Source organism: Chiroxiphia lanceolata, chromosome 7 (genome assembly GCF_009829145.1).
Source record: "Chiroxiphia lanceolata isolate bChiLan1 chromosome 7, bChiLan1.pri, whole genome shotgun sequence".
NCBI classification, from domain to species: Eukaryota; Metazoa; Chordata; class Aves; order Passeriformes; family Pipridae; genus Chiroxiphia; species Chiroxiphia lanceolata.
The window spans coordinates 22587057-22606006 of record NC_045643.1 but is presented as its reverse complement, the minus strand read 5'-3'; the positions used below and the strand labels follow the sequence as shown (position 1 = coordinate 22606006).

Sequence of the window (18950 nt, the reverse complement as noted above, 5' to 3'; positions counted from 1 at the left end):
AGGGTCGTAAAAAGACCCTTTTGTGAAATCGGGCATTATATTTAAAAAGAATCTATTTCAGGATTTATTTCCTAAACCTGAGCTAGAAACCAATTAATTATGCTAAATTCACAGAAATGCATTTTTTATCAGAAATGTTAATTGAAAAGTAATTTGTTGGATTGCTGATGCTTGCTTAATTATCCTGAAGGAATCTCATTTGAGGCTAAGCCTTTGCAAATATTTTAAATGTACTGTTAGAAAATATTTATATATACAATCCTTTTCTATTTAAAAAAATCTCTATATCATTTTTCTGCACTAGAATCTGTAATCACAAGATGTCATTTCTTTCCTAATCTTTGCATTTATTTGGATTAGAACACAACTGAAGGGTTAATTCTTTGATGGAACATCTTTGCATATTTTTGCATTTCGCTGTCTTGAGTTGGATAAAAATTGTGCCTTAGGCTTGCGCATGGAGACCTGATCAAGTCTAATATTTCATACACTTGTTTCTGAATGCTTGCTAAAGAACAGTAGTTTTAAGTAACTTAGTCATATAATGAGTAGGAGAAAGGAGAAGCTGTGTTATCTGCTTTTCTCATGGGCAAACACTGAGATTATGTGAGCTGTACAGGAGATTATAGGCAGTGCATGAGAAGATGGAATCGTTATCTCAGGAGCTATTTTCTTAATGGAATGTACCTTATTTGTCTTTATCTGCATATTTTTGTGTGTAGTCACTTACTGCAGCTACCTCTCAGCAATAGGTATTTCATCGTGATTCTTCTCTTTCTGTGCCATGAACAGAAATATCACTGATATAACTCAATGCAGAATCAACTAGATCATCTGTCTGCATTTAAACCCAGGCACAGCGCTATATAAATAAGGTCTTTTCAGAGGGGATGTGTAGGGATTCAAAGCTGGGTTGAGCCAGCCTACTCTATGTTCCTGTTCGGGGGAATGTAGTAGCTCTCTTACTCTGTGTTGAGAGCATAGAGCTTGAGGAAGAATGTTGACTGGACAAAAACTGGCTTCTGCAGTTGCACATGATATCTTTGCACCATCTTTCTGATGCAAGGAGGACCCTAATGTTTGGTATTGTGTCTAGTAAACTTTCACTAACCTGGCAAAAGGATACAAGTTGTCCAGATAGCACAGCAGAGGCACACACACTTCTACTAACTCTGGCTGTGTCTTGGCCATGCCATTCATGAACTGGCTATAAGTAAGATACACAAGTTCTCATTTTATTGAATAAACTCAGGGGAGAAGAACCATATAACCCCAACTTCCTGTTGAAGATGATGGAAAATTAATTGTGTTGTTTATATGCCTTTGTGGTAGCTGCCAATTTTTGTGCTTTTTAAATGTAGAACTTTTGATGTATGATGGATAAACTGCATGGAATGAATGTGTGAAACAAGCTGGGGAAAACCCAAGAGTTCCCATTTCTCTGTCTTTCTCAATAAATGAAGTAAAAGTAAAAAAAAACCCACAGAATAGGTAGTCAGCCAGTGGAAGTTTGTGGTTCAAGGGAAAATTGGACAACTTCATGCACAAAAAAATCTGTTGAGAGTTAGTAAATACATAGAAACTATTACTAAGAAGATCTGGGAATTTATTAAAGGATGTATCATGAATGTCTCCTGTTTTCTTGTACTTTTTTCTCCCCTAGACATCATATTTTGACATCTCTTAGCTCAAAAATCCATCATACTCTCACTGGCCCAATATGGTTGTCTTATACCTAATTCAATAAAGTACTGGCTTTTTCAGGTATTGAAATTTGGAAGTTCAAATATTCTATTTGAAAGTCTGTATTTTTCTAGTCATACTCCATCCACATTATGCTCTAAACCAAATAAATTATGCCTACAGCCATTGTCCTTTACAGCCTCCTCAGAGTCTCTCCCATGGCTGGAGTGCCTGGATTTATAGATACCTTCTGAAACTGTCTTTTGCTAAGTTCAGTGGGATTTTTCAGTGGATTGTATTCTATCCTGCAGTAATATGAATAGGAATCCTGCATTGATTGTAATAGGTGCATGATTAGAGCTTAAATTTCAGATGTTTAAAATAAGGGAGGGGCTGTCTTTTCTTTGTTTTCTAGTAGTTTGTCATACTTATATATTTTATATGCTGTTGTCAAGTTCTGTTGCCTGTGTGTCATAAAATGTTTTAAGATTTTTTTTCCTCACATTTTTCTTCACTGAAAGAGGTGAGTGGACCAGATTAGCTTGTTGGTCAGTACCAAATATATACAAGATTAAGAGACTTTTTCAGTCACCTGCCTGAGAAGACTAAAGGGCTCTATATTGCTGCCTGGTTTTGAGACCCCGGCTAGACTTCGTTCAACAGGAAGAATTTGGCTCTCTCAGAGCCGAAGCTGCCCAGCAAACAGAAAACCTTAGAGATGAGACAATGTCAAGCTTCTACTTTTTAGAACAGTCAGACATCAGAATTCTTATAAATTCAATAAAACATGAAGCTGAAGTCAACACTGTGACAAGACAACATGCTCATGATCACATTTTCCTGGTTCAAGAATTTCACTATTAAACGCTGTGTGGAATTTGTTCATCAGAGTGTTTTGTGCCATGAAAAAGAGGAAACTGTGTGTCAGGAATGAATGATGCATAGTTATACAAAATTGTTCGTCCTGCAATTAATGTTTAGGTCTTCTTTTTTGTGCGGGACATAAACAGAGGAATGGCAGATGTATGGTAGTCATCTTTGTGCTATAAATTAGGGTCCTAAAATGACTTACATAACTAAGAGCAGCTATTGCAGCAGTCTTGCAGAGTTGCATATTCCAGCTAATACCAGCTTCTCTGGTGTCAGTTTCTTTCCTATCTTTAATGCAAAGAAAGCTGTACTTGATTTTATGCTAGCTGATAATTTTATACATTTAACTGTTGTCTGCTGCTGGTATGATGTGTGCAGTAGGATTAGCCCCTGCGACCAGACGTAAAAAATTCTGGTATCAGCAGCCTATGACCAGACATTAAAAATTCTGGTATAGGTAGCCTTTTCTCCTATTCCTTCATCTGTTTAATCTATCTCTACCCAATAATAACGAAGAGTTTGTGGATAAACTGTTAAAAGTTACACTTAATATTCCCTTAGACCACTTACAGTTCACATCAGTTGAATAGTGGTTTCCCTTGAAACCGTATGACCATTTGTTTGTTGTAGGAAGCCACTGAAATAGGCCATTATAGCACACTTCAGGGAAAAATAAAAGGACCTGCCTTTACTGCAGTACTGGTGACTGAGTGGTTGTGAAGCAGCTCTGCTGAAAAGGAGCTGGGATCTTGTTAAACAGCAAGCTGAGCATAAGCCAGCAGCATATCCTGACAGAAGAGAAGGGCAGCAGCTTCCTGGGTTGTATTAACAGGAGCACAGCTAACATACCGAGGGAAGTGAGTATCCTCCCTCTATTCAGTGTTCATGGACTGCATCTGGAATACTACATCCAGTTTGGGGACCTCTAGTACCACAAAGACATGGACAAACTAGAGTTCAGCAGAGGCTCCACTGAGATAACTGGAGGCTTGAGTACATATCCCATGAGAAGAAGCTGTAGAAACTGAACTTGTCCAGCCTGGAGAAGAGACAGCTTCAGGGAAAGCCAATAGTTTTCCAATACCTACATCGAGGTTAGCAGGCAGATGGACCCAGGCTCTTAACAATGGTGCATGGCAAGAGGATAAGAGACAATGGGTAATTGAAACAGTAAAGGTTCAGACTGGACGTAGGAGAAAATATTTCACCATGAGGACAGCAGACATTGGAAAAGGTTGCCCAGAGAGGTTCTGCAGTCTCCATCTCTGGGGAATTCAAGACCAAACCGAGTAACCCGATCAAACATCGTAACTGACCCTGATTTGATTAGAAGCTAGAGAACCCTTGAGGTCCCTTCCAAGTTCAGTTATCCTCTGATCCTATAAAGCCTCTCCAAAAGAAAATATACTGATCTGTTCACAATACATATGTAACTACTTTGCTGGCAGCTAATACCAGCATGCTTAAAAGATCCAATGTGTTGCAAAATACTTAACTGAGCAGGTATGACCTGTGTGACACACTTATAAAGTTTATAAAACTTTCACCAGTTTATAAGTGTTACCAAATCATTACAAACCACCAAACTCAGTATTGGAAACTGTAAGATTATCAAGCTATGAACAGTTGTATTATTGAAAGATCCTGAAAGGTTTCTCCAGTGCTTTTCCAGGTATCCTGATGGGACACAAGGATGATTTCCATCAGCATGTACTGATATGTCCTCATTGCAACATGTTGCAATGGTTCTTCTCATGTGGCTTTTCTCCCTGCTTACTTAAATGTTGTCCTCACTTCCTGCAGGAGATATAGGAGAAATGGAAGAGAGCTACTGACCGTTGCTGCAGTGTTTCCAGTTATCCAAAGGCTTTTGAAAGCCCACATAGGAATTGGAGCTGTAATAGTCCCAAACATAAATTATGCTGTATCACATGCTCAGTGAAAAAGTTCTTTTACTGTCCTTAAGATACAGTTGTTCTTCAAGGGTGTTATCTTTGATGAAAGCTTTTTCCTACATGTTTGGATTTTCCATTATTATCAAAAGAAAATACAGGAGAAACTGTGTCCCCTGGCTTTTTTTAAATGAGAAATGGAATTTGACCTGCCAGAAATGCAAAGCGTGGAAGAAGGGCTAGGATTAAGGAGTTGTGCTGTGATAGAAACATGCCATTTTTAGGTAATGTTTTGAAGTCACTTGAGCAGAAGAGGCTTAATCTGGATCGCTGAGATACCACCCAATCTGGAGTTGCATTGAAGCTCTTACTGTAGGTTTACTATTCAGTCACAATTGAGACTAAAAACCGATGATTCAAAGCTATTTTTCTGCAGTTTTTTGTTTGTGGTTTGTTTTTTCTTTAATCCAGATAGTATTACCCTTTGAGGCTAAACACTTGTGTCAGCTACATGTACACACATCCATGCTTAACAAGCTGGTGTCTTGGTGAAGCAGCTCTGGACCCAGCCTTGCATGTCTGTCATTGTCAAGTAGAGTAGCCCTACCTAATCTCCAAATGCACAACCTCACCCTATTTAGGTTCCATTTGAAAATAAAACATGGTCTTGGAAAAACACTTAGCTGCTTCTTTCCTCTTAACCTTGCTCGTCTTGCCTACAGACTATCTCACTGCATTTCACTGACATTCTTCAGGAAGAGTTAACTTTTGGGCTTACTTCTCTCACAGAGACAGTCATGGGGCTTCAGGATGCTTTTTGTGACACTTGATACAGCTCAAGATTAGTGTTTCTGTAGATTTCGTAAACTGACAACTATAAGGTTTTCATAGCAGCAGTTTTTAACTGTTGGTTGCTCTTGAAAATTTTTGCAATTTTCAAGCATATTAAAAAATTGAGCATATTAAAAATTTTTTTTGTTATTCTACCAAAAAACCCACATACATAAAAATTCCATTAATTACTAGATGGATCATTAAAGTCAGGACAGCCAGTGCTTTTTATTTCACAAATCTTTATGGGATTGAAATATTTGCAATACAATCCTTGTGGAGGATGAGAGGCTGGAGAGCAGCCATGCAGAAAGAGATCTGAGATTTGGGTTGAGGGCAGGTTGATATGAGTCAACAATGTGCCCTGGCAGCCAAAAGGGCCAGCTGTGTCCTGGGGTGCATCAGGCAAAGCATCGCCAGCTGGTCAAGGGAGGTGTTTGTCCTGCTCTGCTCTGCACTGGTGCAGCCTCACCTCGAGCACTGTGGTGAGTTTTGGGCTCCACAGAACAAGAAGGACATCAAACTGTCAGAGTGTGTCCAGAGGGGGGTGACCGAGATGGTGAAAGGTTTAAAGGGCAAGACTTACAAGGAGCAGCTGATGTCACTTGTTTGTTGAGCTTGGAAAAGAGAACCTGAGGGGTGACCTCACCCCAGTCTACAACTTCCACAACAGGAGCAGCAGATGGGGGAGGTGCTGATCTCCTCTCTCTGGTGACCAGTAATAGGACACGAGGAAACGGAATGAAGTTACATCAGGGGAAATTCAGGTTGGACATTAGGAAAAGGTTCTTCACTGAGAGGATTGTTGATTGTTGGAACAGGCTCTCCATGGAAGCTGGTCATGGCACCAAGCCTGTCAGAGTTCAAAGAGTGTCTGGACAACACGCTTAGTCATATGGTTTAGTTTTAGGTAGTCCTGCAAAGAGCTGGGAGTTGGACTTAATCCTTATGGGTCCCTTCCAATTTGAGATATTCTGTGATTCTATTATAGAATTCTTGGGTTTGCTCAAAAATTAAGGTGGCTGCAGAATTATCACCATCTTCAAAAAGGTTTAAGATTGAAATTCATGAAATATTGTTTTATGTATTGTACATGCAAAAGATATAACTTTTTAATGTAAATTATACAGTAATTGAACAAAGTGTCTTTATTTTTTATAAACACTAATATGACTTTCAGAAATCCAGAAGATACAGTTCTTTGAATAATAATCTATGATAAGTTACATCTATGTGTAGTGGTAGAAGGTTTTTACTATCAATTTAAAAGTAATAATGTAATAAATAAGACTGACCCTTACTTATGTTGCAAAACTTTAATTTAGCTTACTCCGGACTGCTGAATAGTGCTAAATAGTCCACAAGTCTCAGTTCTATTAATTGTATTGGTGTTTCTAAAATTATTTTTTAGGAACAGTTAGAAAGTGAGAGCATGAAATTGAAGCAACTTGAGGACAAAAGCAATCAAAAGGAAAGGAAGCTTTTATCTGTTATTTCCAACCAAGAAGATAAAATAAGAAATCTGAAAAGCAAATTGAAAGAATTAAATGAAGCACAAAAGAGTATACAGATGCCAATATATAAAAGGGAGGTAAGATAAGAAACCAAGTAGAGATAAAATGAAAAAGACAAACATTTGTAAATTATTACTTCTTTCAAACAGGAAATGTTTGGAATTTATACTAGTTATTCTACTAAGCACATTTTAAATTTCAGCATTGTATAATTACTAGGAAATTGTCAAAGTATATAAAGCACACAGGGAGTACCATTAAATACATATTAGTTGGTTTGTATGTTAATTATTTTATGTTATGTCTTTAAAATGTTCATATTTGTGGAAACTCCAGATTATAATTTCTGGTTTATAAATTTCAGTTGGAAGTTTCACCAAGACCGAGTTGATTTTTTTCATTTTTTTTCCACCCTATTTTTGTTACAGAATAGCATCCAGAGTGCTATTGTGGGATAGCTAGAGTGCAGTCATTGATGTGACTCTAACCATGTATATACATTTTACCTAGCTAATTTAAAGAGAACACAGGTAAGGGTGGGAGCACAGCAACATATAAGTTGTTGCTATTAGACTTCCCAAGCATTGCTCAACTTACTATGACAAACACTTGTAAAACATGTTACTAAGTATAAGGCAGCTCAAATGTGTCTACAGGAGCTGCAATTGCCCTTCAGTGCAAGTTAAGACACACACCTGTAGGCTATGGATCTGTGGTTATAAGCACTGTATCATCTTATACAGATTTCTAATCTTATACAGTTTAGAAATCAGCTGATCTGGGAGGTGTGATCAAGTTCATGTCTGATTTGGAGCACATATGAACTACCCAGGCCATCTGGTAATGCAGCTCTAGTAGAACTGCGGCTTAATGACTGGTTGTTACAAAAACTTTCCTTAATGCCTGGCAGATTTAAAACTATGTAATACTGGAGTGAACCACACGGTGGTAGTCAAAGTTAATAACTTATTTAAAAACCTGCTAGAACTTCTGACATATTAGCTTGTGATGTGTTCAGTGAATAAATTGATTTTTAAGAGCTAAAATAGCTGGACACTTCACTAACAAGCTTATACAAAATACATAATCTTACCTTATACATGACTGAAAAAGAATTACAGTCAAGCAATATTCTTAGGATCAGTTCCCTTTCGAGGGAGTATGAGCAGAGGAATGCCATACTGCATTAAACTAAAAACTGTTAAACTAAAAGTAGGAATTTCACACAAACATTAAAAACCTGTTTTTGTCATTTTGTGAATATTTTGATAGCTTCCAGCAGGACTTAGGTGAAGGACCCCATGACATTTTTATTCATATCAAGGTGAAGCGCAAAATTAATATGCTAACATGTGCTCAATATTTTCATATTTTACTTCAAGGTGAAAAGTAGGAAAGTTGTTCCAGATAAGCCTGAATTATCTCTAGGGATCTCTGGTATTTCACCTATGGCTGAAAGGTAAATACTTTTGCAGCATTTCTAAAATTTGCTTTTGTCTTTTCTGTCTTTAAATAAGGCCCTCTTTTCTACACAGTACCTTAACAAAAGGATGGGGAGAAGTGGGAAGTGGGGAGCATTAGAGGTCAAAGAGCTCATGTGGGAAGGTAATAAAGCCAGCAACTATGTGGAATCATAACTGGGGCTTTACAAGTATGTAGGGGTAAGTTGGGAGGAAGAAAAATAGCCACTTGGTTCAGCAGGAGGTTAAACTCTGGGAATCAGCAGTGGATGTTAATGCTAGAGTTTGGATAAGCATTGACTCCCTTGCATTAACTCTCTTCAGGACAGGAATGTACAACCATAGTGGATTAACTGATAGCAGCACAGCAGAGAAGGCTGCTGTGCTGCCAGGAGGGAGTCTGATAGTCAGTATGAAGAAATAATTCATGGCCTGATCCATCCTAAATGAGAGAGTTTGAAACTAGGTTTATCTGTTAAGTGAAGCCAGTCAGCCCCTGCTATGACCAAGGGACCAAAAGCAGTAGATTTCCTAAGCAAGTGTTCCCTCTTCTGCCAGTGATTTCAGAAGAGTATTGACCAAAGTCTTAGGTTTGCATTTTTCATAGAATAGGCAGTAATGCCACTTTTAACAATTTTACTGAAGTTAGGTAGAAGATTCTCTAAGGTGAGGTTAGGGGAGTGTTAAGGGAAAGTATGGTAAATTCTTGCTGTCTCCTTATTCTCTTGCCCTGACATTCTCTTGACCACTCCCAGACATAGGCTAGGTGAAGTGCATGGATCTTTAGTCTGGCTCACTACTCCTTTAGAATAAGAAGGAGAGGAAATAAGACTGTGATGTGAGAAAGACTTGTTTGTCTTTATTGATTTATATCTAAAAAATGAAAAACCTTTACCTGTCTTCTGTCTCCCTGCTCTCAAATAGCTCGCTTACTTTACTGTTTTCTTGGAAAGAGGTATGTGATTGGTAAGATTACTGGTAATCTTACACTAGTAAGATTATAGTATCACAAATGTCTAGCAAATTAAGATTGCTTCATCTAATAGTATGTATATTTTAAATCTCTGATTGCAGACTTGAGTCTTTTGTAATTTGTTATGTATTAAAACATCTGAACAAATTGTTAGAATGAGAATGTTAAAAGTAGCAACTTTAACTCCTTCTGCTAATCTTTTTTTCAAAAGAGATACAAATAGACATTTGTAAGACATTCTCTTCAAAAAGAAAAGCACGGCAGAAGTAGGAACACAGCCCGATTGCTATACGAATAAGCAATAAAAAAGGAAAAGAATTCAGTGGATTAAAGCAAAATCCCTTTTGAGGTCTTTTGATACAAAGATGCAAAAGAGAACACAAATCGAACTTCACTTTTTCATCCTTGAAGTTAATTTTATAAAATCCATTATGTTTTGCTTAGAAATGTAAATTACTCAGCAAGTTTATCAAAATTTCACAATGGAATTTTATGGATGCATCAATAACTGAATAACATAATGCCTTTGGGCAAATAAACTCACTCCAGCATGAACTATTTTTACCATTCTCAGTGCAGATAACTAAATATCAGATGCCCATGTATAATAAAATAAATCCCTCAAAATAAAAGGAAAATTCATATGATATTGTATGAAACAGAGAGGGAATGAGTTCACAAGCCCCTCTCCAAAATGCAAAGTAGACAGAAATGGAAAGAACAGTAACAAAGGCTTATGTGTTCCTTCTTCTGCAAAGTCTGAAGTATGCAGACAACAACAGAAAACAATGTTCATAGTGGCAGAATCTTATTTTCCCAAGAATGAGGTGGAAACAGTACCCATGGGAAAGATAAACTGTTCCACAAAATACGTGAGGGAACTGAAAGAAATATAAAGGCTGGATTTCTGGGGGCAGTCCTTGCAGAGTCAGTTCTTAAGTTCAAATATATGTGTGTACGATATGACTAAACAGCTCTTTGATAACATTTTCTTTTCCCTTTTCTGCTTGCTTTTATGAAGAGAACAAAAATATGTATACATATGTTGAGGAACAAGATCTCCAAGAAGAGTAGCTTATAGTATTGCTTTTCTCTGGTTTCTGGGTGTGACTAGATTAAAGGTCACAACAAGCTGAATTGGTTGACTCTTTAATTTACAATTTGATCTTCCAGAGAGAATCTGGAGACTATTTTCCAGGACATGAAAGAAGAGTGTCATCGAATATGTATGCTAGCCGAAGAACAAACAGACCAACTGATTAAATTTAAGATAAAGCCAGAACCTGAAACTGGTAATATCATACTTAAGCTCTTATTGTGATTCAACTGTTTGAAAGCTTTGCTTTATATTTGAAAATACTGCAAATTACACATACATAGAAGTATTTCCACTGTTTACCATCTGCCTTTTTCAAGTCTGTTCACATGGTGCTCAGTATTTCACCAAGAAAAAGCACCGCCAGTTTTGGCATTCTATGACGAATGCTCCAAATCACATGCTATAAAAGACAGTCATCACATCAATGGCTCTTGTAATTGTTTTGCCCCTTGGAGTGAGAGGCAGGCACTTACTACATGTGATATCCCATCATACTGTGTGAATGACAGCACTTGCTTGCTTTTAGTTTAGCTGTCAGTTCAAAAGATGTCTGCTATGAATGTCTCTGGCCCCATATCTGTTAGAGGAAACTGCTGGACTGAGGACAGTCAGAGAACTTATTTTCTAGACTTCCTTGTGCAGACTTTTGCATACTGTTTTGTTATATGGGACAAGAGCTTCATCCAACACTTCCTGAAAACAAAAGAAAGGCTTGAATTTTGTTGCAGCCGTAAGAGATCCTGGATATCCAGTTCTCCTAGTGCTTAAGTTTAATATAACATAAGCTACTGTGGATATTCTCTACTAGCTTTTCGAATAGTAGGATCAGACTCTTAAGTGATTTCAATAAACACCTGCCAAACTCACGCAGTTGATGCAAAATATGCTGATTTCAGCGCTTTCTTTTAATTTAGGTCATCCATTACTGAAGTTTTGTTACATGAAGTGCTAATGTGTATCTTGTGGTTTCAAATTGCTATGTCTGAACTGTATTGTTATATATGTTAATAACTTTCTTATTCGAGGGTGGAAATTTTAGAGGATGTGTGTTTGACAACTTACTTCAGAATGGTTTTGGTTTCCCTAAAGAAGTGCCTAACTCAACGGTGTGAAAAGCTATACATGATATAATCTGTTTGATTTCTGTTACTTCTGTGTTCCACTTTACTGTAATATCTGATTGATGTCAGAAGGGTGCTGTACAATCAATGTGTACTGAAGTTATTCTCTCACCTGATTAGGATTAACCATGTACATTATTATCATTTTTGTTAATAAAGTGCTGAAAATGAAGGGGGAATTCTCAAAACAAGTGAAAATATGGTCCCATTTCTGAATAGTTATTCAGTTTAAATATTTAACTAATTTGGAAACCAGTGGAGTTGGTACCTGAATACCTTCTAAAATCGTGCTCATGGTGCCTAGCATGTTCTTGGCACTGTGTGAAATGGTTTGGGTTCCAGCTTCTATTTCTGTCAGAACACTTCAGTAAATATATGCAAGTATGTGTTAAGAGTATGGGACAACATAATTTTCAATAAAATGAAAATGTTTATAGCCATAGTCAAACAGAAATAGAATTACTAGAACATAATTATTTCCTTTTATTCTGTTCTGATAGTTTTTGTGTCAGATCTCATGTTTGTGAAAGAGAATTCAATCTGATTTTAAAGAGAAAAAAGTAACAATTAAAAAAAGCCAAGAAGAAAGATCAAAAACCCCGCAGGAAAAAGACCCCCAACACCACATCTTTAATAATTGTACTTCAATGGACTATTTAATGTTTTCTTCATTCTTTCTTCACAGAAATACAGTTTTCCATGCCGATACAGTGTACTGATAAAACTGATGAACAAGCAGAAGAGCTTTTTAAGCCTCGGGTTATAAAGGATATAAATAGAGGTGCATCATGCATCACATCTATCACACCAAGAGGAGTGGGCCAAGATGAGGACAACAACTCTGTAGAATCACTTTCTAAATTTAATGTCAAGTTTCCACCTACAGACAATGACTCTGCTTTCTTGCAGAGCACTCAGGAAAAACCAACAGTTTCTTGTACCGGTATAGCTGAAAACATGCTTCAAGATCATCATTTTAACCTGGAGCACAGAGACCGTGCTGCTAACCTCAGTAAATTGGAACCTAACTCATTTGAAGCTCATGGCATTGATCTCATGACCTCAGCTTTACAAAGCTTAACTACTGTTGACAAAACAAACCCCTCAGATCATGCAAACGTGCCTATAGAAAATATCCATGACAAACCGTGTTTGAAAACAACAGACAGTGGTTTCACATTTGTACCTAAGCACACAAACCAGGGTGTACCTGAAGCAATTTTTTCTTTAGAAACTGCTGGAACAACTGTCAGAGGTCCTCATCAGGTATCTATCTATAAATAGTGTACATTTCAAAAAGTGGTAATGATTCAGACACACACTTTGCAAAGAGCTTTGAGACAGGATTAATATACTCTATATTCATCAGTCTTTTTTTTAAGACAATATCTCTTGTCAGTTCTTCCTAATACTGGTGTATGTATACAAGTCACTTTTCCAGTGAAAGGGCAGGAATTTAAGCAGACACAGGCACTGGATGCTTGTACAAATTTCAGTTCATCTCGATATTAATTGCTTCTATATCTATTTCAAAGCTGTCATTAATCCTAAGTTGCCCCCTAGATTGCTTTCCTTCTACCCTTGATCTCAGTTGAATAGGGCACAAATTTGTTTTAATTGTTTTTCATGTACAGCAGAAAATATGAAAAATGGACTAATTAAAAAGCTGAACAGATAAATACTTCCACTATGCTACTTTTTATTTCAATCTGAAGTATAAACAACACCCTATTCCTCCCCTCTAAGAAAACTTAAATTATTTCATCGTAGGAGGAAAGCATTTTTTCAAATGAAGGAAAGTTCACTAAAATACTTTATTTTAGGTTTATGTAGGTAATTTGGGCTTGAATTTCAGTTGTAGCTTGAAGTCCATGGGAGCTTCTGAAACAAGGCCCAGTTGCTGTAATGCAGAAAAGTATTTTGGCAGGTTCTGACACTCACAACTCTTGAATACTTTGCTTCTTTTGTGTAACTCCTGTCTCATCTGAAAGCTGGCAAATTATGGAGCTTTATAGACTGATTTGGTTGGTTGGTTGGTTGGTTGGTTGGTTGGTTGGTTTTTTCTGTGGCTTTGCTCGCACCTTGTGAAAGAACGGATTTTCAAGAATAAGCAAGTAGTGATATTTAGGAATTCTCTGAGCCTAAATTTAACATCCTTTTACTATTTACATTGATGTAGTTTTGTGTTCTTTTCTAATGACAAGGTACGTGCAGCAGAAGAGCTTTACATCTCCATTTGGCCACTGCATGACATGCAAAACTAGCATGTGGAAAGTGTCTGTAGGACGTGATAGCTTTGATGTTTTCTTCTCCTAAAATTTACCCAGTCTAGTTTAATTTTCTATCATAAACAAGTTTTGCATGAAAATTTTAAAGCATGGAAAGTTTGCTGTTCTTCATCATTGTATTTTAAACTGTAAGCCTGATTTTTCAAAAGGTATTTTAAATATCTATTTGTAATATAGGAGATCTCGATTCTATACTAACTTATTAATCACAACTTTTATTGTTTTCTTTATTTTTCATTGGGTCCTCAGTTCAAGTTGCAACTGAGTTAAACAAATTAAAACATTTATTTTATTGCCAGCAGAATTGCTGTGGAGCTAGGAAGCATTCACTACTATGCTTGTTACTATCCTCTTTTCCTGTATTCCCTCTCCAGCTTGTTCTTTTAGTAGTTAGTATGTGTATTCATTTTTCAATAGATGGCACCCTGCATTGTACATTACAGCAAGTGAAACAGCTGGTGTGTGGTTATAAATTGATAGGGGAATGTGCAGCTTAAAAAGTACAGAACAGTGGTTGAATAGCAATAAGCCTTTGATCACTGGTATTTCTGCAAAATAAGGAAATTAATTTGGAGCTATCATTTAAAATGTGAATGATCTACTTTATGGAGAAAAATGTACTAATGCTAACACTCAGAGAAGAAGAAAGCTAATGGTGAACTGTTTCAGTATTTGTAAGTCATATCTACAATAGCACTGCATTGATTAAAATGTTACATCTTATCTACAAGCTTGTTTGAAACAAACCAATACTACTTTAGAATCCATTAAATGTACATCTGTGTATATCAGTATTAAAGATCCATCACCTTTATTCAGCAGCATTCAAAATAGGTTTTTAAATATTTTTCCCAGTGAATTGGACTCAGCTCTAGAGATTTTTTCTGACTGTTAATTGTGCTGAGTTGATTCACAGATAATATATATGTAGATCAAAACACTCATGTTTTTTTAGAAGTTACTTGTATACATGCCCTTTCCATTGTGTTAACCTTAGCAAAATTTATGTAAAAACTTGTTCTTAGTATTTTTACCACCTTTCTAAGGGTAGTTATCCTACATACAGCTTCTATCATCCCTTCCAGTGGTGAAGCTCCAATAGGAAGGAATAACATACCTCATTTTTTTCCCTAGCGTAGATAAAACTTTCAAGTATTTACTACATATGTTAACTTATAAAATGGAAAACCCCATAAATGCAGTAGATTTGGCAACAGTAAGTTCTTGGAACTGCTCTCAGTTGGTGTAATAAATTTAGCTCTTTCCTTCTATGTGGATACTAAATCTAAAAACTCAGTACTGTTTTCTTTAGATGTAATTTAAAAAAAAAAAATGTGACTGAAAAGAGCAGCAGATTAAAATAAACATGGATATTAGTGAACCTAGGATTTTACAGACTACATTTAACTGAGGCTTTCATATAGATGCACGTGTTTATCTGTATTTATCTGCAGTTTGAGGGGGTTGTTTCCACCAAAAATATTTCTAAGTATGTTCATGATTTTAAAAGCAAATCAACAGTATTAATCTTAATCTGAATACTGATGTTTTTGAAATGGAACACCTGCTTAAATAGTTCTCCTGTTCTGAAAATGATATTAAGTACATGCTTAGCACTCAAAGAAATGGAAGTTGAGTGCCTGCCTCTGTGTGTTGCTGGATGAGTACCTCCCCTTGTTGTGCTTCCAAGATGAGACATAGTATTTTTACAATATTATTTTATCTCTTTTTCAAATTACGCTTTACATCATAAGGTATCAGAGACAAGTAATTCTAAACACATTTATGTGGTGTGTTTAAGTGTGTTAACTTATGTTTAAGTGTGTCAGTGTCTAGATAGATTTAATATGCAATTTACACCAGCAATATACAATAAGTAGACTCTTCGAGCTGAAAAGAAGTGGTGTGATTGCACTTAATTACTAATTAGTCAATTTAATTATATGGATTGCTGACCATAATGAAAGACAGTAAATCTGCTATTGCTATGTGATAAGCTAAACACTGTTTAAATACCAAATAGGCAGGAAATTGACTCCCAAGAAGTTTAGGGTTTAAAAAGAAGGTTTAACCGCAGTGAAAGCCGGGTTAGTTGTACAGTGGGTTACCATGGCAGGAATAAACAATAGATTCTAACTATTTGACATGATGAAATTGGAAGAGCTGAAAATTAAAAATCTTGGGTAAGTATCAGTAGCAAGAAATTTAAAACTTCTAAAGAAACTACTTTCTAAAGTATTCTTGCTTGCCTTTCAATGTGCTAGTGAAGCAAGAGGGAAGAAAACTGAGCCAAAAAAACCCCTGTAGGGTGCTCTTCTCTTCTAGATTCCATCCCCACATAGAGCTTATACCAGCTTGCTGCCATTCTGTCTACTTTGCAGTCACAGCAGTATGCATTTGGTTTTCAATTTACTCAAAACCTGATTGTCCTGGCCATATAACGTAACTATTTATTTGATCTTGTGTTGTTAATATTTAAGTAATGAAACTGAATTTTTAACTTTACTTTGAAAACTGATAGAAGACTTTTTGGTTCCTGGTTGGTATGATTCTAAATAGTGCACACGTAGTCTCCAGACTTAAGTGCCTTGAATTCCAATGTCGGATAAACAGAGTTAGCTTTAAGCTAACTAGCTCAGGGAGCAAGAGCAATGCAGCTGCTGAACCCAATACAGCATAGTTCACAGAATTGCCTGAATGCATGGGTATGTATTCAGATGGTCCCAGCAAGTTTGATGCTGTCATGCCGAAGGAATCCCAAACCGGATTATTTTGAGACACATTTACAGTAAAAGACAGTCAGAGCAAATAAATACCTTAAGCCACGTGATATTGCTCTAATAATTTGTAAGTAAACTGAAAGCTAGTTACGTGCCAATAAGAATGGATATTAACTCTGTACAAGAAACATTTTATTCTAAGGTAAAATGTATTTTCTTATTTCTGCTGAATGGCTATTGTTGTTCTGTGACTTCAACAGTAAATACTGAATGCAGAGTTAAAGAAAAGCTTTAATATGTATCAAACTGGTATTACAGACTATTGCTTATAGCAGTATTTATTATTAATAGATACAAAGGTATTTTAAGTATTGCAAGGACAGTGTGTTTACAGAACTTAAAAAACCCTAAGTTCTGCCTTGTTTTTTTTAATGAGAACTCTCTAGTTAACGTCTCTGGCGAGGCAGGTGTAAAGGATACCTAGTTTAAAGAGACAGGTATTTTTTATATAAATATAAGCTACAGCATAATGTAAACCACATTGTAAACCACAGCAATAATAATTTTCTGTTTTCTTTTAGATCATTTGGCAGCCTCAAGACAATGATTTGCTGGCACAAGCATATGCAGACTCTGAACTGAATCAGTGTAGAATATGTGAATTCTGTCGAGAAGTTTTCCCACCATCTCCAACATCTAAGGAAGATTTTCTTCGTCATCTGAATTCCCACTTTAAAGTACAGTCTTAATGTATGAGAATTCAATGGTTCACTGGTTTTGCATACTTTTTTTATTCAATAGACACGCTAAGAATTTAAGAATTAAGACTTCTTGTAACAAGAACTCGTGACCTGAAATTGTTTTGTCAGATAAGCACATTTTAGTTGTCTTTTGACAAGGTAAAATGAAACTAAGTCACTCAGTACTGTAATTCACATTATTGCTTGTTATGCCTCACTATTAACTTCAAGAGTGATGTCAAAAACTTTTTTTTCCCAATTAATCTTTGCCTGATAGGCCCAAAGTCATGATTATATTTATGAGTGTAGACTTGCAGGGTTAATGCCTTAATATGACTGGCAAAACTGATGTAATGCTAGGATTTTTTTCACAGTATCCAACGATGTGATTATATTCTCCTTGAAGTAAACAGGAGAGATGTAGGCTCTCATTTTCATTTCTATTATAAAATTTCCAAATTTAACTTAAATAGCAAACTTCTTAATTCAGATTCTTATAAAATTATCACGGTAACCTAATGCCAGGCATGCCAAAATTAGAATAGGCTTGTTCACTGGTAACCTAAATGAATGGTTGACTTTCCCAGAACAACTGTTTGCTAGAGAGAGTAATCAAAAACAGCACATAAATGATCCTTTGCCAAAATGTAACAGTAATGATTTTATGGGTATCTGTTACATGTTATTAAAAAAAAATACTTGTTTTTGTACCTTTCTAGCATTAATAATTACTAAAATGCTTTCAGGAAAAAGATTATATTAGTATGAAGGACAGAAAGGTTAAACTTTCCCTAAAATTAATAGTACCAAAGATTATTTGCCTTTTCTTCTGGTCTGCTATGAAGGACCGCTCAAGTCTGGTACAGACTAGAAAGCAAAGGCAAAATCCTAATCACCCAAATCTCAGTGACTTCATTTTTAACCTGAATATGCTTAGCAGCTTTCTCAATGCAATTAAATTTGTGTTTAGTTGAAACATTGCAGGTCTGATAAAGTTTGCACATTTTCTGGGTTTCTTGATATCAAATTAAAAAGAAGGGGGAGTACCAAGTGTTTTAACTTAATGATAAAGGGTGCTTGCTTTTGCATTTGACTGAATACAGGATTTAGTCCCTGATATTTGATAATTAGCATTAGGATTTCCTAGCAGCAAAGCACCAACATTTTCGCTTTTTAAAGATTCGTTCGCAGGTGACAAATTTCTGGAAGAATTAAACACTGCATAATTTTTAGAAATGGATTTTTCTGCAATAATTTTCTCTATTTAAACATGTCATGTTAGTGATGGGCTGTCAACAGAGTGTGCTGTAATAAACAGTGCATGTCTGCTACATGACCTGGAGAAAGAGTTTGTTACTGTTCAGAGCTGATACACCCCGCCCGGTCGCCAGCGGTGAAGAGGCGATGTTCGGGCCTGGACTCGCCTTGCGGCGTGTGAAATTCCTCCCCAGAGAGCACGGCTGGGGGTGGTTCCCGGGAGAGGCAGAAGTTCCAGGCTTGGGAAGAGAGAAGGGGATTCGCACATCTCCATCCAGCCCGACACACACACTGACTCGTCCTCTCAAACCGTGAAATTCGAGCTCAGAAGCTCACGTTATTAAGAGATGAACAAACTGCGAATCACCTTTGAAGAAAATAAAGTCATCTATTTTTCTCCCCCGCCCTCCAAACCGTGGATGCGTTTCCCCAAGAGCCCTTGTGCTGGCAGAGCCGGGAGCCCTGCGCCGAGCCCGAGTCCCCGCGCGGGGCCACGGCTTTT

The 18950-nt window shown here is 36.6% G+C and overlaps 1 protein-coding gene across 5 annotated transcripts in view; it reads left to right on the top strand.

Annotated features, from left to right (window-relative positions):
* Nucleotides 1-18527, top strand: part of TANK (TRAF family member associated NFKB activator) — a 28308-nt gene extending 9781 nt beyond the window's left edge. For all 5 annotated transcript variants that reach the window (XM_032693432.1, XM_032693427.1, XM_032693428.1 and 2 more), the window contains 5 exons: nucleotides 6688-6867; nucleotides 8173-8249; nucleotides 10397-10515; nucleotides 12129-12709; nucleotides 17033-18527. In XM_032693432.1, coding sequence (XP_032549323.1) covers nucleotides 6688-6867; nucleotides 8173-8249; nucleotides 10397-10515; nucleotides 12129-12709; nucleotides 17033-17200 — 1125 coding nt within the window. In that variant the 3' untranslated portion in view covers nucleotides 17201-18527. The remainder of the gene's footprint in view (nucleotides 1-6687; nucleotides 6868-8172; nucleotides 8250-10396; nucleotides 10516-12128; nucleotides 12710-17032) is intronic.
* Nucleotides 18528-18950: the final 423 nt, after the last annotated feature.